Below are 26,031 nucleotides of genomic sequence, written 5' to 3' on the forward strand. Positions count from 1 at the left end.
ACAAAGACAGAGGGAGCAAAACCGAACGGCGCCTGTGGGCTCTGCATGGTGGAGCATTGACTAAAACTCTGAGGGTATGATCTCACACATTCACTTTTTGTTCCCACAGTAAGAGGTCAACCCTTAGGACCTTTCCAAGTACCTGAGAAACACGCTTTCACACCTACTCCAAACAGACGACACCGCTGAACTCATTTCAACACATTCCCTAAAGACACATCTTCCAGCTCAACCTAGATATCTCTATAAAACACGTCAATAAATCATCGGTGCTTGGCAGCATTCAGAACAGCTCAGGAAATGAGTCACAGCAGCTCGCTTAATAGGAAGTTTAAAAGGTTAAAGGCGATGATAAAAAAAAAAAGCAGGTTTTGTGACTTTTGTACTTCTGTTACATCAGCTTCTGGATCATGAGGGAACACTGTGGTGAGTTGTAAATCAGCGGTAAATAAAAACACTTACCTGTTGAGGTGTGCAGAGGAGTCACAAAGGGGTCAAACGAAGTGAAGGAGGCCCCAGAAAACAACCATGTGGAGAAAAGAGGAGACAGTACATTAGTTTAATTTGGCAGCCACTCTTGTCTAATACATGTATTAGAATCTCGAGTGCTATCAAACCTAATGGAACTATGCAACCTTTATCATTATCCATTGTGGCAGAGAAGAACTGAATCCTGTTATTTTGCTTCCGACATACTATCACCTCCAACAGGTATTAGCCTATGGTGAGATAATGTGTTTGGGCCAGGGTGTATCTCTCCTGCTCTGGTATACCACAGGACGCATCGGCCGCACATCTTTTTGCTTAGCAGGGTTATATCTAAACCAGGGGACAGGGGCGCCGGACCTCATACCAAATATGCCGATTTTTCCTATAAAATAGTTAAGTGGTGCAAGAAAACAATATTTCTGTTCGTCAAAAAAGTACACCGTCAGATGAAAGAGACAGCTTTGTGTTTACAGCTCTCCGACATTGCGTTGTTGTTTTTGTACACGGCGCCATCCTGTATACGGACGTCATGTTCTCGCGAGAATTTAAATATCTTATATACAAGCTCAGCGGCACAGTATTGCCCTCACACTCAATTTTGGTAGGAGTAGGAGTCATTTTCATCAGCTAAAATCAAACGGTATGTTGCAGGTTTAATGTTGGCCATTTTTTCTGGCTCAAAAACTTTTACCGCTTAATAACCCCTGATTTGTTATCATCACCACCATGTTCCCTTTAAGAGAGCCTGGGGGAAAGATTAAGTGAGAGTCATCTCTTGTTTGTTTGGGAGACAAGGGCAGAGGAGAGGGAGACACACCTGGAAAAGATCTTCACTCTACTTGCACTTTTGTAGTTTCACCTGTATTTTGTTCCTGTTTGGCAAAGCTATCCTTTGAAGCAGAAATCGGGATCTAAATATTTTGTGGAAGTTTGGTTTTAAATATTGTGTTCGCACGGAAAGTTTGAAACAAATACTTCAAAGTGTTACCATCACTTCTTAACTAGTTACAGAACTAGTTTCTAAGAAGTTTTATATTATGCTCTAGGCCTTGATCAGAAGCCAAGCAGCTATGATAAGAACCAGTTTGCATCACTTGTTGTGTAGCAATAAAGTCCTCAGAGTTTACAATGCATCATGATGCGAACAAGCCAAAATATCCCCAGGGGAGTTTTGTTAGCGGGAAATGTAATGCTTCTATACATGGAGGTCATGATAGAACACGTCCTTATCGCACCGCTGGATAAGAGGTTTGAATAGTGAAAACAAAACTCTTGTAGAGAGATGTCAACACATTGAAATAAAGAAGTGACAGTGCTGATGGGCACTTAAACATCCTGTGACATATCAATTTCGAGAAGAGGGAAATGTTCGTTTACTGGCATTGTGTGTGTGTGTGTGTGTGTGTGTGTGTGTGTGTGTGTGTGTGTGTGTGTGTGTGTGTGTGTGTGTGTGTGTGTGTGTGTGTGTTTGTTCCTGCACTTCAAATGTGGTATTTAAAAGTTGCAGTGATTTCTGAAACTTATCAAAAAGCAACATCAACAAATAACCAAAGTTTTGAGAATGAAGAAAACTAATATTGCTATGTTTTACATCTTTACCTGATAAAAAAGAAAGAAAAGAGGAAGAGGTGTTGCGCATTTTTGACAATCCTTTTGTCCACAACTGTAGTATGAGTCAGTGCTGAGCAAGGTCATTGGGACGGATGTGAGGAGGAGGGACAGAGAGAGGCTGATGGAGGTAAAAGAGCTACAGAATAAGATGACTGATACATAGATACAGAAAAGTCACTATCATTAATGAATAGGCCTATTGATAAAATGCCATACAAAGTGAATCATTTCTCAATGAAGAGAAATCCATTAAACGTTCAAGAGAGAGAAATATGTTACTCTAGCACTGCAGAGACACACCATGGATATGTGGTTAGAAGGGGGCTTACAGGTGGTGATGGTGTGTGTGTGTGTGTGTGTGTGTGTGTGTGTGTGTGTGTGTGTGTGTGTGTGTGTGTGTGTGTGTGTGTGTGTGTGTGTGTGTGTGTGTGTGTGTGTGTGTGTGTGTGTCGGGGGGTAGTAATTAAAATGTAATTATTAAATAATAAAATGATTATATTTTCCAGCATGTCAACTGTGCTTGTTTTTAACATGTATAGGCTGATTGTTTGTCAGTGAATTTCCATATTCTACTAAAAAAAATACACTGTTGTCAAATCATTGGGTACTATTTAGGCCAATTATGTTGTTTGTTTGTTGTTTCTGTCAATATAAAACCAATCAACTCAAAAGCCTCCTAAATTAGGGCCTCCAAAATAACAAGAATTACAAAAATGAATTATGTGTATGCATATATTTACAAAAAAAAACCTATCGATTCAGAGTATGACATAAAATAAGTTACCAACGCATGCTGTCAAATGATATTACAATTCCAAGGAATCAACAAATAATGAATGTGAAATCAAAACAAAAACAATCCTTTGAAAGCCGTTTAGATCACAAATACAACCTCAATTAAGGACAGGTGTTTTTTGTTGAATGGGGTTATAGGATGTCAGGCATTTTAAAATATGAAACCCTAATTAATAATGCAATAATTCAAGTTGAATTATTTAAACTTGGATGGCAAATTGACACTGTATCCTCTTGTGGTGGCACTCCTGTTAAAGATTGTAAGGCCACATGCCATCTCGCTGTCTCACAATAATCAATGACGTCTGAACATCAAAGCCTGAGACTATTAACACCCCTTATAAAACAATGCATGCTATTATAACAATGCACACACCTAATAATGAAAGAGCCAGTAAGACTAGTTTTAATAGTTTAACCTTTAGCAATCAAACAATTGATTAGATGGGTAGAAGCTATTGCATCTGTTACCACACACACTGTATTAAACATCAACACAAATATAATGTGAATCCGAGAGCCAAAGAACAGCTTCACCTGCAGAGCCCTGTCGCTCTATCCCTCCTTCAGCTTCCATTCATTCCTCAGCTCACAGTGCAACTTAATTCCAAGATTCCAGGGTCCAACGTGTCATCACCGCAAACCAGCAGCCTGAACAATGCAGTCTTTATATCTGCTGATTATCCCAAGCTTTGTATCTCTACTGCTCCCAACTCTCTTTTCCAATTCACACTGTTCACACCTTTTCATTTCTGTTCAAACTCCCCCTTCTCACCCTCAGCTGCTCTATTCCTCCTATGAGATTGTTGTGAACATGTGTGGAAATAAATTATATATACACACACACAAACACGCTTACCTGCGTACGGGTTCCTCCTTTTCTTCCAGCTCCAAATCATAAATCCTTTTACAGGCATGATGTTATGCTGCTACAGTGCAAAGTTTTGCAGCTACACACCGTCCCAAGTACGATGGCATCCCCCAACATCAGTTTAAAGACTACACACCGACACACACACACCCACTGACAATCACACTCTGCAACCTCTGCACTGCCTCGCTGCACGCGTGCAGAGCCCACACACACGTTAGCCAATCAAAAACCTGTCACAAAGAAAGAGGGGTGTGTGAGGAGGGAGTGGTGCATTATTGGGGGCCCCCTAACCAGTAACCCTTCAACCCCAAGGTTGCTACGGTGATGTGGATGCTATCTGCCATTGGCAGTTGTTGCCTTGGCGATGCAGCATGGACCGTCAGCTCTTTTAACGGGTCCTCAGGCCCCTTTCAGTTATCAAGTTGGGGGTCACCGGCGCACACACAGCCACACACACTTGTGAAATAGGCTTTGTAAGGATGCTGTTCAATGAAGGCTGAAGAAGGGCCAGGCTTTATTGGAAAGAAAGTAGTTTGGCCTAAATATGGTCCTTATTCAGGACAGTTAGCATCAAAGTTGCATTGAACACATATATAGATACAATTCTTTTAAATGTATAACCACTTTGATCTGGAGTTTGACCAGACTTTCATATCTTTCGGTTTCTTTGGGAGCTGCTTTAACATTTCTGTGTTTGGAATCTCTTCCAGTCTTAGCCTGAAGCTCTGTCTCCATGTTTCAAATGACGTGTTTTTTCTTGCGTCTCTGCCTCAAACTTCCAATCATTATTTCATCATCTTGGCCCTGTTTCAGCCCTCTCTCTTTCTGCTATGTCCTCTTCTCTCCATCCACTAATCTCCAGTCCTCCAGCAGACATATGGAGGGCTTTCACAAGCATCAATCACACTCCTAAAGCCTACAAAGTTCAACTGAAGCAGAAAAGACTGGAGAAACCGGCTTAATCAATAACATGGACTACAACTGTGATGTCCTCTTCTGCTTTAGTCTGTATGAAATCTATTACCTAACGTGTGTTTAAACCAAACATTAATTATGACTGAGGAAAACTCTCCCTACCAGTGCTCACATTGTTCGCCTTAATCATAACTTGCAAAGCTTCCGGAAACCTTTGAACAGCGATCCCTTTCCGCAATTCATCACCGCTGTTCTACTTTTCCAATCCAGCAGGAAACAGCGGCGAGAGAAGTGTCACATCCTGTGGCTGGTGACGCTGAGGGACAATCTGAGGCGGGTGATTGGACGAGACAGCTGTCCGATGAAAGGGCATTATTTTTCCTCTGAGGTCTCAGTGTATGGAAGGAAGGATAGGCGACAGGGACAGGAAATGGAACAGGATGTAGTGGACAGCGCCATCTCCCACAGGATGCTGGGAAATGCATCTCTGACAAAGGGTTAGTTCATGGTTATGGTGTGAGGTGTGGACAGGGAGAGGAGGTTCACTCAAACACTATCAGTAAGAGAGGAAGGGAAATGAGGTGGACTCAAAGAATAAAAGACTTCAAGTTTCCCTGCAAACTTAAATTCGACATGCTTCGTTTGTCTCTTTTCTTTTCTCTTCTGACAAAGTTCTTGAAATTGTTGGAATAGTTTTCATTCAGCACAGTCCTGCTTTACAAAGGTGGGGCACATTCGCATCGGGGAAAACCCCAGGACAACTGGCGTCTTTGAAGTGGGATTTAGTGGTTGGATTCTTGATATTTCTTCTTCCTTAGCCCCCCCCCCCCCCCCGAGTTCATACATTCATTCATTGTTCAATCTCGGTTAATCTCACCATCTCCTGTTTCCTAAATAACTCGTTTTCCAGCTCCATTCATCTTTGAGAGCCTCAAACTCCTCCTGTTCTCACATGTTGCCGCAACTTTTTCTCTGTCTGCCAGACCGTGAAAGAAAACAATCCGAGACGTGCAAAAAATCTGAGAGTGATAGTGTGGCTCTAGCACTCAACACACACACACACACACACACACACACACACACACACACACACACACACACACACACACACACACACACACACACACACACACACACACACACACACACACACACACACACACACACACACACACACACACACACACACACACACACACACACACACACACACACACACACACACACACAGTTAGGATTTCCTTATTTTCTTTCTCTATGCATTCCTTTTCGTCCTTCCTGTCTTCTCTTCCTATGTTTCTTTACGTAAATCCTACCTAAAAAAATCTTTGGTATAAAATACAATAGAGTTGAGACAACAGAATAACATGATATTGAAAAAAGAGGAGGAATGGAGCCAAACCATAACGACCACAACAATCTCCAAGCCCTCAAAAAATGCTGAATAGGCGAACTACTGTTAAAGAAGTGTTTTGCATATGCAAAAGTACAAACGTTTGCGTTGTCATGCCAAAACACACACACACAAAAACACATACAGAGTGAGGCTGGGCTTCTGTGGTTGAATGGGTTTGCTCTGAACTGACACACAGGAGTGAAAACACTGCCACATGGGCTGCCTTGCATTTTAACTCTGCCTTCACGCTGAGGGTGTGTGTGTGTGTGTGTGTGTGTGTGTGTGTGTGTGTGTGTGTGTGTGTGTGTGTGTGTGTGTGTGTGTGTGTGTGTGTGTGAGACCAGACCTTTTCTCACACTTCTCAGCATTTGATGCCAATTTCCAGCTCATTAACACCATGAGAAAAAGTCAAGAAAGCTTTCAATCAAATGCACATAAACAAAATGAAGGATACAGTGGTGCAAACAGAGCTCTGCATAGACACACACACACACACACACACACACACAAATGAAAGTGTAAGCTTTGCTCTCTGGTACCAGATGGACCACAGACTGAAGCAATCAAGATCTTTCATTGAGCCTTTAAACATCTGATCATTTGTGTATCCCACGAAGTCCAAGTCAAACAAAGGGATGGACGAAGGAGTGAACTGATAGACATACGCAAACAAAACAAGAAATATACTGCCAATGTGTCTAATAACTCACTATTTCTAGGAGTAACTCATTTCTGAACTGTGAGGCAACAGGCAGTATGTGCATGTGGATGTGGACCTGTATGTCTGGACATTATCAGACGGGAGCTGCAGAGAAAACAGCCGGAGCGTTATCAGTAAGTGTCAGCACCGTACAGTAGCAGGGCACACTGACCACACACACTGACCACACACACAAGGAGAGCAGGAACTGTGTCTGTGTAGTCTCTCAGGCGTTCATGCTTCACTAAGTTCTTGGAAATCCAACAAGCAGAGAGAGCAATGTGTGTCATTTGCATCAAAACAATTCATATCATTTCCTCTGGCTATATTAACAAGAATGGGCTATGGGCTGTTCACCTGATGGTAGGGAGAACTCATGTTGGCTAAAGTATACAGGGTGCCCTGGTGCAGGGATGACGTATTTTTGTAGGCTGACCCGGGAGTAAGCTGCGCATGGGTTCCCTCGACAAAAAAGCAATGGTATTTCTCCATACGATTTTGGAATATTGTAAAAAATGATATCTGCAGAAACTGAACCTGTTTGATAGATGCACGTTTTGTTCAGACGGATAATCTCCACGTCTACCCAACTTTTATAATTTTCGAATCATAAATCTTATCGCCAGAAGCAAAACGCTTATTGGAGTTATGCTATAAACGAACTGCACACGAGTACGGCAGGGTAGCACAACTTCAACGTCACGCCAACTTAAGATCGTTTCAACGGACAAAAATACAGATTCAAAATTGTACAAGTTGAAGCATTTGATTTAAGAGTTTGCAAGAACGCAGGTACTTGCTTTCAAGCAGAACAGGGGCAAACAAACTCAGCGGGAGTGTTTAAGTGTTCGACGTAATGACGTGCAAGGTCCTCGACAACTTCTGTAGTCTTATTCAGCCACTTGTTAGCAACCATCGTTTTTCAGACACGTAAACTCGTCAGAAATCACAAGTGTGGGGGGGGGGGGGGGGGGTCAATGCTGATGTATTTAATGTCTTAGAACAAAACGTGATCCGTCTCTTAAAATTTGTGTCAACCACAGACCTTATTACGAGCTATTTTCCAAAATCCTGTGGAGAAATCCCACTGACTCTGAGACGAGGCAATCGGAAGAGTTAAAATACTAACTCACTTACGGGTTTTAGGACTCGCTCCTGCACCACTCTATCACGGTAACAAACGGAAATAACAAGGTCAGCAGAAAGGATCTCTTGTCCATATATGTTGTACAATAAGAACAATTATCTGGAGTGGCCTATACAGTATATAACCTCAGAGTTTTGGAAAACGAACCTTGGTCAGTTCCAGTTAGGGGATGTCGCTCCTTCCCTTTAACTTTTTTTTCCCTTTTGAATTTGCGACAGTTTCTCAGTTAACCATCAGGCTTTTATTTATTTCTCCTCAGTCATTGGGAGAAACACAGCCTTCGCTATGCCGAGATGAAAGAGCAGCACAGTCTTCCTGTTTGGTAAGCAATCAATCACCCAGAATACAATACTACTGTAAGCCTAGCTAATTTGAAAACCCCTGCAGTCTTTTTCCGTCAGTGATTCATATCTCTAATCAGCTCCATGAAGTGCTTTTACAATGTCGACACGATATACAAACTAATTAAATGGTCTACCAAAACAATGTGCTTGACCACAATATCAAACTCATCTCTGTCGTTGTTTATGAACAAACTAATGAATTGAAATCAAGAGAAAAGCCCGGTTTGCTGGAAGGGGGATACAAGATACAGAGAGCGAAAGGTTTTCAAACACACACACACACACACACACACACACACACACACACACACCTGAGGGAAGGATATGATCCTTGTGCAAGATATTCATATCAAGGTAATTATGTGTGTTGAAAGTTTGGAAATCTAACACTGCATCCACTACAATGATACTAAATTTACAATTCATCCCTCAGCATGGGTATATGGAAATATGACCCGACTGCATTAACAGTGTACCAGTGACCTGTGTGTGTGTGTGTGTGTGTGTGTGTGTGTGTGTGTGTGTGTGTGTGTGTGTGTGTGTGTGTGTGTGTGTGTGTGTGTGTGTGTGTGTGTGTGTGTGTGTGTGTGTGTGTGTGTGTGTGTGAGTCTTTGTGGGTGTGGGTGTGGGTGTGGGTGTGGGTCTGTGTGGGTCTGTGTGGGTGTGTGTGGGTGTGTGTGACTTATGGTGTTACTATGTTTCAAGCTGTCTGGGCCATGCTGGTGGTTTTTCGACGTGAGCTCACACAATGGGCTTCTGTGTTAGAGGCTGTGTGATGGGGAGGAGAGATTAAGGGAGAGAGGTTTAAACAAGAAGGGCAATAATACGACTGTGTATAATGTATAAACGCATCGTTCTAAATACGGTGCGTGAGACTGTGAGTGGGAAGAGAGAATAAGTTAGATCCTGTTTGCAAAACCTGCCTTTAATAGTTCACTTCACAGATGACGTTTACGAAACTAGCTGCTGCCTATCGATTTGTATTACATTGGTGTTTTGAAATCAAGTATCGAACTGGGGTGTGAACACACACATGTGGCAAATCTCAAACTACACCCTAAACACTACGCCCAATCTTTGGCACAAAATTGGAAACTATTGGGGTTGAACCCAAGCCACAAAACCACTCTGTTGCTTCACATCGCTGAGAAATAAACTGTACCCCAACTTGTGCAAGTCATGAGGAGACACAAAGGGATGGGACGAGGAGGAAGAGTGGAAGAGGAGAACTGCTTAGACCTCGTGTGTCAGCTCCCTGCTTCTGAAATGTCCTCCCCTCCCATCTCTTCCCTTCCCTTCCCCAGCCCACAACCACATGAAAGGCCTACTGGGTTGGGTTCCCATATGGTGAGGAGACAGTGGGTGTGAGAGACTGTGTTTGTGTGTGTGTGTGTGTGTGTGTGTGTGTGTGTGTGTGTGTGTGTGTGTGTGTGTGTGTGTGTGTGTGTGTGTGTGTGTGTGTGTGTGTGTGTGTGTGTGAGTTTAGATGGTTGAGCTTGTTAAGGGGGCTCCCTCCGACCTCGTGCCCCCACTTTTACGAAGCCACGCAGACAGCTGTTTTCTTGGAGAGCCACTCACTCTCTCTCCAACACACACACCCACACACACACACCCCTCTCTGCCCAATTAGGAAACCCAGTTACGTTGTTAGCGGCTGTTTACCATAAACTCCTGACTCCTTTCTTCCCCCTCTCTCCCTTCCTTCCACCCCTCTGTGCCCCTCCTGTCTGCTCCAATGTTCTTGTTTCAAGCCCTGACTCATTTGCAATGTCATAACCCTGAAGAGGAAAAAGAACTCCACAAATAGCATAGTGGTCCACAACAGAGGGGCTAAATTTATGTGAATGTAGCTTTTGGACAGATTTAGGGTTTTTTCAATAGTTGTAAATCCCAAACTTGATCAGAAAATTACAGAGTTGCAGACACATTTTTCACAAAGTGTTTAAGAATCTTGCTACATTCAGGGCTCCATTGTCTCATTTATATTCACCGTTTACATATATAGTTGTGATCTAGCAGAATTGAATGGTTTTACATTAACTTCAGATCCATTAATTTTGTAATTTTCTATGAATGCTCACACTCACTGGTTAATTTAGTTTTCTTTCCTTCCTTTCTTGTCTTTATTCTATCTGTTTCTAACCGTTCTATTGTCATTTTCTATCCTCCTTCACCTCCTCAGCACCTTAACCTCTCATTTCCTTTCCTCCTTTCTCCGCTCCCGCTCTTTCTATTGAGTTACTCAATTGTGACTGTTGCAGAATGGTCAGCTTGCTGGGAGGCCTCGAGACTGGCCAAGTGTATGTGTGTGTGTGTGTGTGTGTGTGTGTGTGTGTGTGTGTGTGTGTGTGTGTGTGTGTGTGTGATTTTAAGCATGTAACTTTGCTGGTCTGCCAAAGGGAATTAGGCTCTATTTTCCTCTCTCTTTTGTGCACAGCCCTGCACTCAGCCCCTGACTTGTCAGCCTCAACGGCACACGGATTCATCCAAGAAGCACTTTCAGAATAAGATGCATAAAAAGAGAGCTAATGGGAGAAATGGTGGGGAGGTGGAAGAGAGGAGAGGGAGGGGGCAGAGAAATGCAATGGGTAAATACCACAGTAAGGCTGACTGAGCTTTGGTAGTTCGAGTCAAAGCAAAAAAGTGAACAAAAGGCGAAGAGGAGGACATTTAAATGAGTATTCTGGGTAAAAATCTGCAATGCAAAATATTAGATCTCTCAAGTGGCTCATATTGAATTGGCAACCTATAACCGTTTGATCTACTGTGCAGTGGCTGCTCCTGGGATTGTTGTTGGACCTTTTTTGAGTTGATGTTAATGGGCTCAACAAAGGTTATGTTTTTACCATTAGCTTTTAAATCCACCTGTTACCAAAGTAGGTAAACAAACACATTTCATAATATCTGGTCAACACTGACAGTCTGACCCCATCGTGCAACATGTTATAGTCGGTTGGAGGGTTTTAAAAGCATTTGATCCAATCTGAATCCAGTATTGAATCTGCTTATCTGAATCTTTTCCAATCCCTTCACATAATAGGGTTTAGCGTTCAGCATTTAAAAGTTATACATCAAACTGTAAGGTTTGTAATGAAGAAATGCTACAGTTATGATGCTACTGTTTATAGCCTTAGCTACAACAACAATATCTTCAGGTAAACTGAAAACTTTAACGTCGCCTACATTAGTCATACGTTTTGTTCCACAGCTGGGTGTAGGAGTCAGAATGGTCTATGGACAGAGGAGCTCACACACAGGTTGGTTCTGATGCTTCTTCTTCTGATTTATATGAACATGAGAAGCAGTTGAATAGAAAGGAGAAATAAGGACAGATAGAGTGGGAGAAGAATAACATAAAAGACTAAATGGAGACGAGAGCGGGACGCTACACAAAGACGAGACTTATTCATAGATGATTGATAAAAGAGAAAGTTTGATGGATTTCTCTTTTCCTCGCAGCCCGAGGGGGATCTGACATTTCCATCCAGACCACTCATCACTGCCTCAGCCCTTCCACAACAAAGAGCTTCAGTCTCTTCCTCCTCAGACCTCATGGGTATCAGGGGGCCCAGAGGACTTATGCTCCCCCCCAAGGCCCAGAGCCCCGAGTGGGATTATTAACCTGCTTTCTAACCCCGTCTTCATCGAGGACCTTTGGGCCTCTTGAGCGCAAGGGTGGAGGTTGGGGGGGGGAGGTGAGGGCCTGACAGCAGGAGCCGCAGCGGATTGGGAGAATTCAACCAGATCCTAGCATACAGTAGAGGCACGTTTTCGAGTATAATTGAGAGGACGGGCGAGCTTTCTTTTATGTGGTGCTGGCTTGTTTGCTGCTGGGGGCCTCATTGAAGATCAAAAGAAGAAGTTATGTTGGTGTGTGTGTGTGTGTGTGTGTGTGTGTGTGTGTGTGTGTGTGTGTGTGTGTGTGTGAGAGACCATTAAAAATGTTTTTTTAGAGAGAGATGGAAGGGAATGATTAACAATGAGTCTCTTATTCAGGAAAACACACAATACACTGAATTAAAGTGAATCTGCATTTACTGTAAGAAAACTGTCATATCTCATGGGAAAAAGTCCCACCACTTGGCTGATACTAAGTTGAAAAAAGTGAAGCAAACTGGTGAGGATAAATTTTGAATAAAGACAAAATGCGCTCTGAGGGAGGAACCGGATCCCTCACAAACAGAAGTGGATCAGGGACAGGAGTCCAGCGGCCCTGCATGGAGCTCAGCAGGTAACACCGACAGCTGCACAATACCAGTAACATGATACAGGACGGTTCATACCCTGCAGCTTGAACCCATGTGCTTCAGAATGATCATCAACCTGAACAACTGACACATTATTACACCTATCAGTAAACATTCAAAGGAGTTTATTTGATGTATTGTAAAGGATCTTAAATTTGAGAGCTGGAAAACTAATCTATTGAACATATTGAACTATTTATCTCTAGCTGCAGATTCTCAATTGTGAATATCTAGCGTTTTCTTTTGCCTTAATTGATGAATTATTCAGGTTTTTATTCTGACTATTTAAAGATTCAGATTCAGGAAATTGTTCTGGGACTTTTTCAATATTACTGACAATTTATCAACTAACTATTAACTGATCAAAAATAGTCAGCAGATTCTTGAATAATAATCTTGCCTTAGTAGTTTTTTTATTTTTTATTTTACAGCTCTGTTTTAACCCATTTGACTTTTGTCTATTATGTGGTTTTGAAATTACTCTCCCTACTTTTCACAGATTCTCCATTAGCAGACAATAAAAAGCCATTCAAAGGGATTATACTTTTAACTCTTAATACAAATAATCAAACCCATTAAAGCTTCACTGGGCACATAATCAAAAAGGTCTAGATTGGTAATGGCTTGCTTCACCCACTCAAGCACACACACAAACACACACACACCCTCAGTGTCCCTTTGCGTGTGCACACAGAGAGAGAGAAGGTCAAAAACACAGCTGAGTCAATACACCAGGACACAGGCTGGCAGGAGAGTAGACAACAGGTTTGTGACCAAAAGGTTTGGCCATTAAATCCTATCACTTTTACTCCCTAAACTACCATAACTAAACACCTTGAGAAGTGAACAGCAACATTTATCTGGGAAAGGTTTTAAGGAAGACAGGTTTATTGTTCTTTTTATGTCTTAAGTACTCTGTATTGTAGATATGTTGTTCATATGAAAATACAGCCTTTAAATATTTGAATCTTTAAGTCTCAAATCACTTAACCGTGGATTAAAAACCTCTTTTTGATATAAAAAAAAACAAGTTCACATAATTAGGGAAGCAACAGGTAATTACTGATGTCCATAATTATCCATATCCTCACTCATTTCCATTGTAAAACAGCAGGTAAGACGTGTACACGCACACACACGTTGTTTCCCATCATGCATTGACTGTTCAACTCCTCCTGTTGCCTCCATTATTGGGCAGGAACAGGAATGGGCACGCACAATCCAGTGTGGTTTAAGGAGATTAACCATTCTGTAGCCGATTGAAATAATATTCCTCATAATCCCCATCACGGACTCTGAAAATCCCCTCTCGCTGTGCGGCTTGGGAGGCCTCTCTTAATGTGCTCTCTTGTTCTTTTAAACACACATCTGCATTAAACAGCTGGCGCTCTAGAACACATACATACAGATGTGTAGGATAACGGATTTACTGAGTGTGTATTTGTGTGTGTTCACTTTTAAAAAAGGGAACATTTACATGAGTCAATAGTTTATCTCCACAATAAAAAAGATGTAACTAATAAATAGAATAAATCCTGATGAAATCACTTGTTATTATAGCGATGTTGCAACATATTCCCCTGCAGTACTGAAACACAGCATCTCTTTTTTTTATTTAAAAGCTGGTCTGCAGATAGGAAGTTGAGTTTATAAGTACTTTTCAATAGAATGACAGCAGTGTGGTTTTAAACTTTGGTTTTTCATCATTTAAATCGCCAGTTTGAATTATGAAACATAATTCAATTTTTTGTTATTAATAAATATATCCCTACTGCATTTCTTATAAGTGATTGTATTGTGCTTGGCCTTTTATTTTAAAGAGGCTAATTCTTGGTCTATGTTGAACGCAGGCACTACAGATGGATTTTGTTCCCTAAGAATAAATATATAATTAGGCGGAAGTCACATTTTAAATAAGCTAAAAAGTCCCGGTGTAATACACCCTACAAAAGAATGGGGTTCATCATCAAATGAACATATCAACATGGTGTAGTAAAGTAATTTTATGAGATTTGTTGCATCATGTCATGTGCTAGAGAACCTTATTATGTTCCCACAGTTTTGCTTCAAGGCAATAGACTTCTGTTTGTGTGTGTTTATCCAAACTATTGTTCAGTTTGAATATGGATTTGAAGTGCACACAAGCTGCAACCTGTCCTTGAACATCTTTTTCCTTAAGGCAACTTCAATGCATCCACTTCCCATACCTCAGCAGTGCTTGGTGTGTTTGCGCCTCTGAACATCAGGGTATACAGGAGAGATGGATCAAACAACTAGTGGTTTCGGATTCTTCTGCACTTCGCACAGAGAAGAAAAGAGAAGACATGCAGCGTGACAAAGAAAGTGAGAAAGACAACATGACACTTCAAGTAAAACTTAAAAAACAGTGGGGGAATACTTTTTATTGTATTGGGATGTCTACTTGAGCAATCACAACATCACAAAAGACTGCCATGTAGCACTCAGGGATTTTTCAGTTCAAACTACACTTTCAAATGTAACTGATTCTTTTTCTGGAGGCCTTTTCTGTTGTCACTTTGTTGGATATTCTTTTTAATGTAAGGGATTTCATTATCGCATATCACTGTCTCATATTGCGCAGTCCTGATAGGGTACAGGTCAGAGAAACACAGAAAGAGAGGAGGACAAAAAGATTGTTGTGAGAGGACACACACACACACACACACACACACACACACACACACACACACACCTGTTTTTCTCATAAAAACCTCCTGAGGCTTAAAGTAGGCAGAGTGACATTACGGCAGATCTTGGGCCAAACCTGGAGATCATTCAACACAACAACTCATATAGACTGGAACAGGTTATATAAATAGTACTTGAGTAATATTTATATCATGGGAAATACCAACGAATGGAAACTTCACGTGGGACAAGTTTAAATGCACCCTTTTGTGCACATATACACAAAAGCACACACACAATGAAGGCTCTGTGGAAGAGGCTGACAGCCAGATCTGCTCCAGAGGAAGATTCAGGAGTCAATGGGGATTCCTGTTCAGAGTATGTAATACTTCATAGTGACAGAAGCTCTCAGACACACACACACATACACACATGGCATGCTGTGATCTGGGGACACAGAGTGAGATTGATGACGAGCCACGAATCGGCTTCAGGCAAAACAAGGAGAGATAAACGCATCACATTATGGCCTATTTGTTTAGACTAATTAAAAGACTAATTAGTGAATAAATGGAGAAGAGCTCGTATGGGTGTGTGCGCGTGTCTGCTGCATTCAAAAACATATCCTGTTTTTCTTGAAACTGTGACTAAGTTTTCAGCTTCAGGCTGAGATGTCTAAAGCAAACCAGAAAGAGGAGAGACAGAGACAACCTAAATGTCCGGAGCTTCTGGGCATTTGTTGCATTTCATAACCCTCTCCCAAACTTCTACACTGTTTTGAGGCAATATGCCAAAAAAGACACTGAAAAGTTTGAACATCCACAGATTTATCAGTATTCCCAATAAGTCTACCACATGCCAATATGCCGCAATATCCTATGATGATTTCATGTTACTAATGAAATCAATTCAGAAATAACACAGCAAAAACAATCGCTGATCTTAGTCTCAAATCTACAACAAACACTGGCAAATCTCATGAATGAGTTTAAAATATAAAACAGCAACAGTCTTACAGTCGTTCTAAACCAAAGTCAGGATTTTTCTTGCCTAAACTCCATAATATGCACAAAAACTAAGAAATGCTACCGCTTGAAAATGGAGATGCATGTAGTTACCAATAAAGAAACCCTGCACATTAGAATTGTCACTATTTTAATAATAGCCAATTATCTTTACTTTAGAGGTCAAAAGCACCAAAGACGTGCCAATTCAATCATTAGTAACCATCACAGCCTCCAATGGATGACTCAAACCATCACCAAGCAGTGGGTAGTTTGTGTTTTGATACTAAGTGGCACAGACCTTTGTGGACAATCACAATTGGCAAACAAAACTAAAACCACTTACTGTGCCCTGTATGCATGCGTGTGTATTGTTTGTTTGCAAGGAACTTATGCAGTGGGGGGGGGGGGGGGGGTATGTATACACAGTATATATAATAACCTAGGTCAACATGTTGACAATGGACCCTTTGGCCGTTGGCAGGAATTGAGGACAACAGATTGTGTCGCTATTATCTGACACACACAAACACTCAGAGGGCAGGGCGGGAACCAAGACACAGAATAAAGCCTGGCTTGAGCTTCAGATTTGTGTCATGCTGAATCATTTTTATGTCCCTCATCATAAATCTCATTGGATTGAATGTCACAAAATACACATTGAAATTTAAAGAGCATTTGTTAGGTGATGGTGGTTATTATGGCCCCACTTTTGAAAGACTCCCTGAGGTGAGGTAAACACAACTTTCACACAACAGTGACATAATACCCGGCCTCACACCACCACCATCTCCACTCACACTGCTGACAGTTGACACACACACCCAACTGACTCCAAACTGGGATTTTTCCATCACAAAACAGGGGAAACTTGCCTAAATCATATCTAAATTAACCTTTGTTTCTATTTACTGAACATTTAATACCAGAGTAAGTATTTTTCCAGGCAGACCATTTTAAGCAACCAAAAAAAAACAATTGGCAAACATAAAATGCACAATGCACATGATACAATAAAGAAATCCCCTTATGTTTGCCAAAGACAAAACCCAAATCCCACTTGAGATGTTCAGCTTGTTTATCCAGCTGAGGAAATTCCGGTTGTCTAATGTGGCCAATGTTTACAACATTACAAATATGTTCAGAAGTAGCCAAAGAACAGCTGTTTATGAAGAATCATCTGCCAAGACAAATATAGCTGCAGCTCCACCCCTACTTCTTACTCCCTTTGACTAATCTTTTTAGTTAAAACATTCCCAAATTCAACTGATGATTGTTTAATTGTATTTCACAACAGAAGCAGGGAAGCCCCGTCTCACTGTGGGCTATATTCTGCAGATCTATATGAATTTATCCAGCGGGTCTTGATGCTGGGCTGATAAAAGCAAGAAGTATATTTCTAAAGCATCTCATTGAAAGCTCCAAAAATGAATCAACAGAAAAATAAAGCCAAATACTGATAACTTATTCATCTTCAAGTAATTGTTCATGCACAAATGGCAGGAAATGCTCTTTTTTAGTCTCTGAAATATGGAGATGTTCGTCTTATCTGTGTTTTAAAATAACACTATTATATTTAACTGAATGTCTTTTGGGCTTCGGAAGGAAGCAAGACATTTAATCATCTTTTTAACTGTTTTCTTTTGGGCCTTGTGAACCACAAGGTTAGAGAACGTACCACTCACTACATGTGTGTGCATGAGCGTGTGTGTCCGTGTTGCGTTTCCATGGGTGTGTTGGTTAAGTGGCACAAGTGACAGATGTGGCAGAAAATCCCTGTTTATTTTTCCTGACCTGGTCGGACAGTCAGAGTGTATTGTGTGTCTGTGTGTACACTACAGTATAGTGTGTTTCCAGGCCTGGAGTGCAGGAAAGTGCGGATGCCAGATAACAATAGACTTTATCTCCGTGTAAGAAGAGCCCCCACCTGCTGCAGCACGTCATTATGTAATGTATGGATGAGTCTGTCTGACTGTCTGTCTGCCCATCTGTCTGTCTTACGTTTCCCCATTATAGTATATGTATTTAATACTAACTAAATCACTGGTTGTTCTTTAGTTTTACAGAAAGTATTTTTTATTTGAACACCATATGGAAAGTCGTGAGGGTGTATCAGGTTTACTCGAGTAAATGCTGTAGTAACTTTCACCTCCCATGTTGCGATTTAATACCACAAGCAAACAAGGGGTTTCCCAACATACTGTAGTGCTTTTGTGTGAAAGTAAACAATAATAATGGTAACTATACAGTAGCTGCCACTGGATTTTATATTTCACCACATAACTGCGAGCCAAACTTTTACATAAAATAAATAGACTAGAGGAAAAAGGCAACATCTAAAAAGGCAGTTATAAAAATGGTTTTAAGTAGGATTTAAGTTATGTGCATGAAGTGGTGACAAAGCACGATGAGCAGTGTGAAACTAATGCTTCACAGCTGCAAACATCCAAAGAACAAAGCTGCTTGAAACAGCACCACCTAAATGATGGTGTGACCTAATTTACACGGTCCATCTCAAACCGGCTGTAAATATGCTGCTGTGTGACCAGAGCAGTGATTTCAGTCAGCTGAGATTCATCATTTCTCAACACGAAATGGATCAGTTCTGAATGATGAAACTCCAGAAGTCGAGGCTTCAATACTCCTTCTGTGAGTATCTACGCAGCAATCAGACAATGACATGGAAAACAATATACACCAATAACGTCGTTGCAGGTTCCTTCACGTCGCCCTGATCGCATATCTGTGGGCTAGGGAAAATTACTTCAGGCTTCAACCAAACTCTACTCAGGCTACTATCAACTATGATAATACATGCAATGAAAGATATGCCAGAGAAATGTAGAGAGCAAAACAAAAACAGATTTTATGATGAAGGGAAAGCAGGGGCCTTTTTCTTTGTTGTGGTCAGCGTGGCGGTGTGAGGGCAGACATCAAAGTGCAGATGATGGACAGAGATGAGAGAGGAAAGGTCTGGAAGCCATATGAAACAACAGGAAGAGAGAAAGGGAAAGACATATAGGCCAGGCAGCAAGAGGTGAGAGAGGAAGAGACTTTAAAACAGAGGAAGTAGGAAGGGAAAAAAGGGAGAGTGACTAACAATGGAAAACGCTGAAACATCATGTCACATCTGTGCACACACTCGCATTAACACACACTCCACGAGAGCTGTGAAAATGTTTTGTCAGATGTTGTATGAGAATATAAAATCTCCCTAAAGTCCTATTCTGTCATTATTAATTTGCCTGGTCATAAGTTTGAAAACAAAGCCCAGCGCAGGCTCATCTACTCTCAGCAGATTTCCCCTCAGCTCCGCTGTCAGGTCAGTGCGGCTCTCCAGAGGAAATACAATGAACATCTGGCTATTTGTGATATTTTTACTCCAAAACCGCAGTCGCGCAAAATCTGGAACACAGCCTCGATGTGAACTCTTTAATTGCACTCTTCAGCTGCACCACCCTCTATGTACAGTAATGAAATTCAGCTTTTGCACTGCAGCGAGTACATAGTGCAGAATCCACAAGGAAATACTAACAAATGAGCATATTCTGTACATTATATTTAAGCTTTTTAAAGGGCTACCATAATAAAATGTAGAAAAGAGTGGTCTTGGCAGCAGTCCGGGGCTGATCACTACTCAAAATCAGGGCTTACACACAGCTAGCCCCCTCCACACACACACACACACAGACACACACACACACAGCTATATTTAGCAATTTCTTATTAACTTCACTGTCGCATTCCATCAAGAGCAAATTGGTCTCTGACAGATTTGGTTTTATTAAGCGGAGGAACTGTAGGACAGCGCTGAGCAGAGGCAGCTGGAGTCGGGACATATGATGATCAACAATTACTTTTGGTAACACTGCATGTGTCGACAAAGTACATATAGAAAGACACATGTTTCAGAAATGTTTAAGAACAACACTTGCAATCATCATCATCTCCTTCGCCCTTAGATTTCACTCCCTTACGCTCCTATGTGCCCTGGCTTGGGCCGTGTCTACATTCTGGGCAGGCTGCTTAGAGGCGTGAGATAGGGCAGCTGCACACAAACATCTATACAGTTCAATATGCCTTCAATTCTTCCCCCTTTCCCACTCTTTTCCCTTTTTTTCTCTTTTCCTGTCTGTCTCAAACCTTTTGTTCCTCCTCATGGGACCAGGTCGACCTCTAGAACCAGGCCAGCATCCCCTCACTGGAACGAGTCCTGTGGGAACTGACTTGGGGAGTCTGGCTGCGTAATGACCGCTCTTTATCCCTGAATGGACCATGGTGGGCCTAAGTGAATAATTACTAGGGGGTGTGTGTGTGTGTGGCAAACCGGAAAAGATTATGGTTAAAACAAAACTGTAAACAGCAATTAGTTTATCTAGGCATGACTGTACATTGTTGTTGTTTTTGTGATAAAGGTCTAACAACACTTTGATCTCATTCAAGCAGTTTGGCTTATGCTGTTATCGTGGCACCTTCCATGCACAAACACTCATGGCCACTGTGGTGCCAGCCTGAGCCAAATATGCCCCTCAACAGACAAGCCAAGTGTGTCTACGCAGACACACACACACACACACACACACACACACACACACACACACACACAAATACACACACAGGTCCTTGAGGAGCACTTGAACATAGCAACACACACTAAAGATGATGGCATGCTACAGTTGAAAGATTATCGGTCAAAGGCATACGTCTATAAATAACTGAGCGATGGGGGAGGAAAGTGCAGGCAGTTTTTTAATGTGTGTCTACTGAAGGCTAAATGACTGGACATTAGCAGGTCAACTGGGAGCATGTGTCCAATCCAGAATGCCTTTTTTTGCTCTCTGTGTTCGTGTGCTGCAAGTAGTGAGTGGGCATCAAGATATCTGACAGGGAGGCCCAAAGTCTCTCCTTACTCCAATTAACCTTGACTAGTTTGACCTACTTTAACTATTAAAATAGCATTCTCCCTACTCTACCCAGTGCTATATTTGGGAGAGGAGACTTATTGTTTAATATTTAGTTGAAGACCCACGTTGCCTAAAGAAAAGTCAACGTTTTGACATTTCAATGGGGCTGAAGAGTCTTCTATTAAAAGGCCCTTTCCTTGTTGGAATGTTCGGGTTATCGTAGACAAAAGCTAAACATCTTAAGAGATACTATAGTAAATGTAATTTCATTGTTAGGCAACCAAAACTGGTCTGCATCAAAACTCTTACAGTATCCATTGTTTTTTTATTTTACTGCTAAATAAGAGAATAGCAGAGGACATCAAATGAAGCATTACAGACTGGCAAGCTGTTGTAATGCTACTGCTAAAAACAACAGTATTCTCCTATAATCAGTTAGTTAAATCCAGCTTTCGTGTTGCCTTTTTTCCCTTGGCATTCTCTCCTCGTGTAGCTCCTCTTTTGATTTGTTTTGAAGCATGGAAAAGGAAGATCCATTTGTCATTTTCAAAACACCTGAACGAGTAATGTAAAAGCTGCTCTTTTTAGTCACTAAGGACCAAATGCAAGGCATGCTCAACAAAGCTATATCTGAAGGCCATTTGAATTCAGCATGTTAGATTTTCTACAAGTCCTGCCTGTTCTTAAGCAGAGGAAGGGGTTATACAGCCCCGGAAAAAATGAAGAGACCACTTCAGCATTATCATTTTCTCTTGTTTTATTATGTATACGTATGTCTTTGAGTTAAATAATTTGTTGATTGTATTCTATAAACTACTGACAATTGTTCTCTGTGTTCAACAAACACTGGAATGGCTGCCACACATGTAGAGATAAACATTTAAGAAAGATTTGGAGTGGTGTCTTAATTTTTTCCAGAGCTGTATTTGAAAATGTTGAATCTACAAATGTTTATCGACTCCTCCACCCCGTCTTGTCACATTCACAGACAGCATAATGGTGTTGCCATGGATGCACCATGGGACAGACTTGTTTTTACTTCCAGCGTTTCCTCTGCCTAACTTTAATTGCCCTGTCATAGTCCCAGCCGGGGCTTAAAGTCATTAATAGATCAGGGTGTGTCAGTAGCGATGTTTTAGTCATCCATAGCAGAGCTGTCCCAACGACAGTTTATTTAAACTCTTGACTCTTGAGTGTCAGGTGGGCCCCTCTGAGGCTCCAGAGAATGACCTCCAACCTGCTGACCTGTACTTCAGCACAAATGGATTAACAGTGACAGTGGACACTATCAAAACACACACAGAGGTAAATCCCATTTGTCCATCATGTTCCTGTTCTAACTGCCCCCGATGATTACTTTGACAAAAAGCAAGACGAGACACTACACACACACACTCACAGACACACACGCCCACTCACTACGCCCTTCCCTCAATGTCAGTCACCAGCATAAAGGGGCCCCTCTTTCGCCCCTCACGAGTAACATGATCCATCGACGACCTGAGGTTAGAGTTGGAATCCTAACCCACAGTAGTTGAAGACAAAAGAGTGACCGGTCACAGTTAAATGCTGACATGCAAACTAAAAGGTGATAGGATTATGTATAACATTCCTTCAGGCCTGGTCAAGTAACCTAAAAGGCAACTATCGGTCATGCGTTCGCATCAAATTGTAGGTAAAAGCCCCTACAGAACAATAAATAGTGTATATTATGGCTGTGCAACACTGCTACATGTCTATGGGGGCTGTGTTTCTGCACTACACATTGACTTGCATTCAAATACTTATTCAAAACATCTCCACCAGCTGTTCTGTATTATGACACATTCAAATCCTAGAGTAAAGGGTTGTTCGAAGGGCATTTTTTAAAGACAGGTGCGTGGAAAGAGTTAGCTTGCATGCCTGTGCTTTAATGAACCTGAAGTCAGTGCTTCTGTAAACCCGGAGCTGGCCTTGGGGCTATGTGGGAGCTGGCACCTACCCATCTCAGAGTAACACAGTGCAGTCCAGTCTGCTCTCTCACACCTTGTCTTCAGCTGCTGGCTTCCACTGAATGATTGAGTGAATGACTTGTATGAAACAAAGCTTTAAAAAAAGGTACTCCCAGCCCCACCTAGACCTGCATCAAGCCTTCAACAGGTACAGATAATAGAAGCAGCCAGGTCGTGCCAAGCAACAACAGAGGGAATTAGTTAAATGTCTGGTAGCTGTCACGTAGCAGCGGGTACCCACTGAACACATCTTGATTGTCTGTCTGTCTGTCTGTCTGTGTGTGTTCAATCCATTGCTCATCTTACATCACATTTGCTTGTGTCTGGAAACTGTCTGCCTCGCTTATCATTTCCCTGCAAACTGTTGTATCTTTGTGTATTTGTGTGTGTGTGTGTGTGTGTGTGTGTGTGTGTGTGTGTGTGTGTGTGTGTGTGTGTGTGTGTGTGTGTGTGTTAGGGACTGAGTCACAGAGTCAGACCAAAAGGCAGGGTGAATAGATAGGAAGGATGGCAGTAAAATGGGAACAAAAACCGATGACTCAGAACTCAAATCCTCCTCTGTCACCAACGTTCGGCCGGAATTTGGGTTTGACATATGATTATGTACTTTGCGACATATTTTATAGCCAAATTATGTTACCAAAGAAAGCCATGGTGGAAAGAAAATGCCCTTACAATTTTGTTTGTCAATACAACCACATAACAACCCATTAAATAGGAAGCCGTGATCTAAAGCAGCAGATAAGTACTCACTCAAAGGCTCTACTACAGGTCTGTATCAGAGCAGACAGAATGGCCGCATATCTCTCGCTCTTTGCGTAGCTGGCAGAGTGAGATAGTGTGAGTTAATGTCTGACCATCGGGTGTGAGACTACAGGAGGTAGCTTTACAAGGGCACCAAAACAAATCACAAACAACAAAAGTCAGGTCAGGCTGCAGCAAAGGGAATTGATTTTCCATTTGTCTTTGGGTTGACCAACTTTGTTTACACGCATATAACAGCAAGAAATAAATGGGGGGGGTTAAGGTTGGGTAAGGGTTATAAGGCCTCCTGTGATCTCTGTTCTTTGAAGACCTGAACACAGATGGTGAGTCCGTTGAGAGGAAATCCATCATTTTCTGACAGGACTCAACACCCCAATTACCATAAGTGTGAAACAAGGGAAACTTAGCCATGTGTCACCAGTCTCTCCTCTCTCAATGGACAAAATGTGACAGTCACCTTGGACCTGATCAGCATCTCTCTCCACACCAAGGACTATGTTATTATGACAGAGCAGCAAAAGTCCAAAGGAATAACACCAGAGAGAGATCAATTCAAAATAAAACATCTCAAATTAAATTACTTCTATATCACGTCACACAAGGGTTATTTTTGCGGTATATTGACATTTAAAATATACATATTACATGTCTGTGTGCTTTTGTAGACGTTTATGTGAACAGCAAATCAGATGTGTACCCTCTCTCTAATATTGGACACTATCAATAAGTCATCCGCACTGCAAACTTACGGATTGTGATTTTCTTGGGGTCAAACTTGGAGACTTCTCCCTGCAGCCTTTGCAGTCTCCCCTGAATCCTGCAGGATCTTCTGAACACCATGCCTGCCTCCATCTCGATGCCCAGGAAGATGTCGCTGGCATGTCGCGAAAGGTCGGAAAGTTGGTAAATAATGTTAGTAAGTGTATGACAGCCAACCTCATCCAATGAAGAGAACAAAACAGGTTTTCGCAGTTTGCGTTTCCCGTTTTCTTCCCTCGGTATCCAGCCATCACACGCCGACAACCTGCTAACACGCCGCGGCTCAACGCTCCTCTGATGAAAGGGCATATTTATTTCATACCAATAACTCCAGCAGGACCAAACACTGTTCGCGCAAAAACCTTACAGCTTTTAAAACTAATCCAAAACTCATCGCCGTCCTGCTATTATTTGCGAAGAAGTAAAATCCTTCAATCCCGCCATATTTTTGTTTTCCAAGGCATGGGACTTTCTGCTGTTGTACACTGGAGACGTTGCCTCCCAAAGTCTATTCAAATTCAACCAGACAGAGTGCAGCAGGCTGGCGAGAAAAGAGAAAAAAAACACAAGGAAAAGTAGGGGGACAATAAAAGCCCGGAGAATACTACAACCACCTGTAGCAACTGGAACCGGAGCCAGATATTCAAACAGAGGCTTTACCTGCAAGTTAGTTACAAGGTCTGATGGAAAACATGGACCGACGTTTTTCCAAACTGAACCGGACGGGCTGAAAAGATAGAAATCACAGCATGACGTTTAAAGTTTCTATATTATTCATGCTCTATGAACCACTATGTGTTAAAATAATAATTCACATGTACTTTGGCTTCTTATTGCACAGCAATCCCTACAATGATGGATAATACAATAGCTGTAGACTAAAACCTAACCTTTATTTCTCTAATTGAATTTCGAAACTAAATACCCTGACAAATCAAGTGCAATTCAGTAAAAGGTCTGGGACAGTTCACGTATCTTGAATTAATTTAATAGTTCCATTTGAAACAGCGTTAAAATTCCCAGCAACCTTACACCAAATGCACATTTAACCCCCAAAACCCATGACAATAACATTAACTATTTAAAATGTATCTATCTTTTTGAAAGTATAATAAATAAACCTAATTAAATGTACAAAATATAAGAAAACGTACCTGTTCCTTTGAGGTTGTGTTCTGACATGTGGCTCATTTACATACTTAGATAACTAGCATAGCATTGTTATGTTACCGTTTTGGGTTATTTATGCTCTTAGCGTATATATGTAGCTAACAGCAATTAATCCAGAGGGTTTGGGCATTATTGTTGTATCTGTTGACACAGAGTGAAACTATATTTTCTGATATGTAATGAACCTCAATGACCCACCAAACACCAAGGTGGTCAGCTGAGACATTAAGATAACGTTAGCTTAAACAAAATTAGCATTAAGTAGCATTAG

At 41.5% G+C, this 26,031-nt stretch overlaps 1 protein-coding gene across 1 annotated transcript in view; it reads right to left on the reverse strand.

Annotated features, from left to right (window-relative positions):
• LOC134877089 (NHS-like protein 1) overlaps window positions 1–25,097 on the reverse strand; it is a 93,410-nt gene extending 68,313 nt beyond the window's left edge. The window contains 1 exon segment of the mRNA XM_063902462.1: window positions 24,581–25,097. Coding sequence (XP_063758532.1) covers window positions 24,581–24,899 — 319 coding nt within the window. The 5' untranslated portion in view covers window positions 24,900–25,097.
• Window positions 25,098–26,031: the final 934 nt, after the last annotated feature.

The sequence above is a fragment of the Eleginops maclovinus genome, chromosome 15 (genome assembly GCF_036324505.1).
Source record: "Eleginops maclovinus isolate JMC-PN-2008 ecotype Puerto Natales chromosome 15, JC_Emac_rtc_rv5, whole genome shotgun sequence".
Taxonomy (NCBI): Eukaryota; Metazoa; Chordata; class Actinopteri; order Perciformes; family Eleginopidae; genus Eleginops; species Eleginops maclovinus.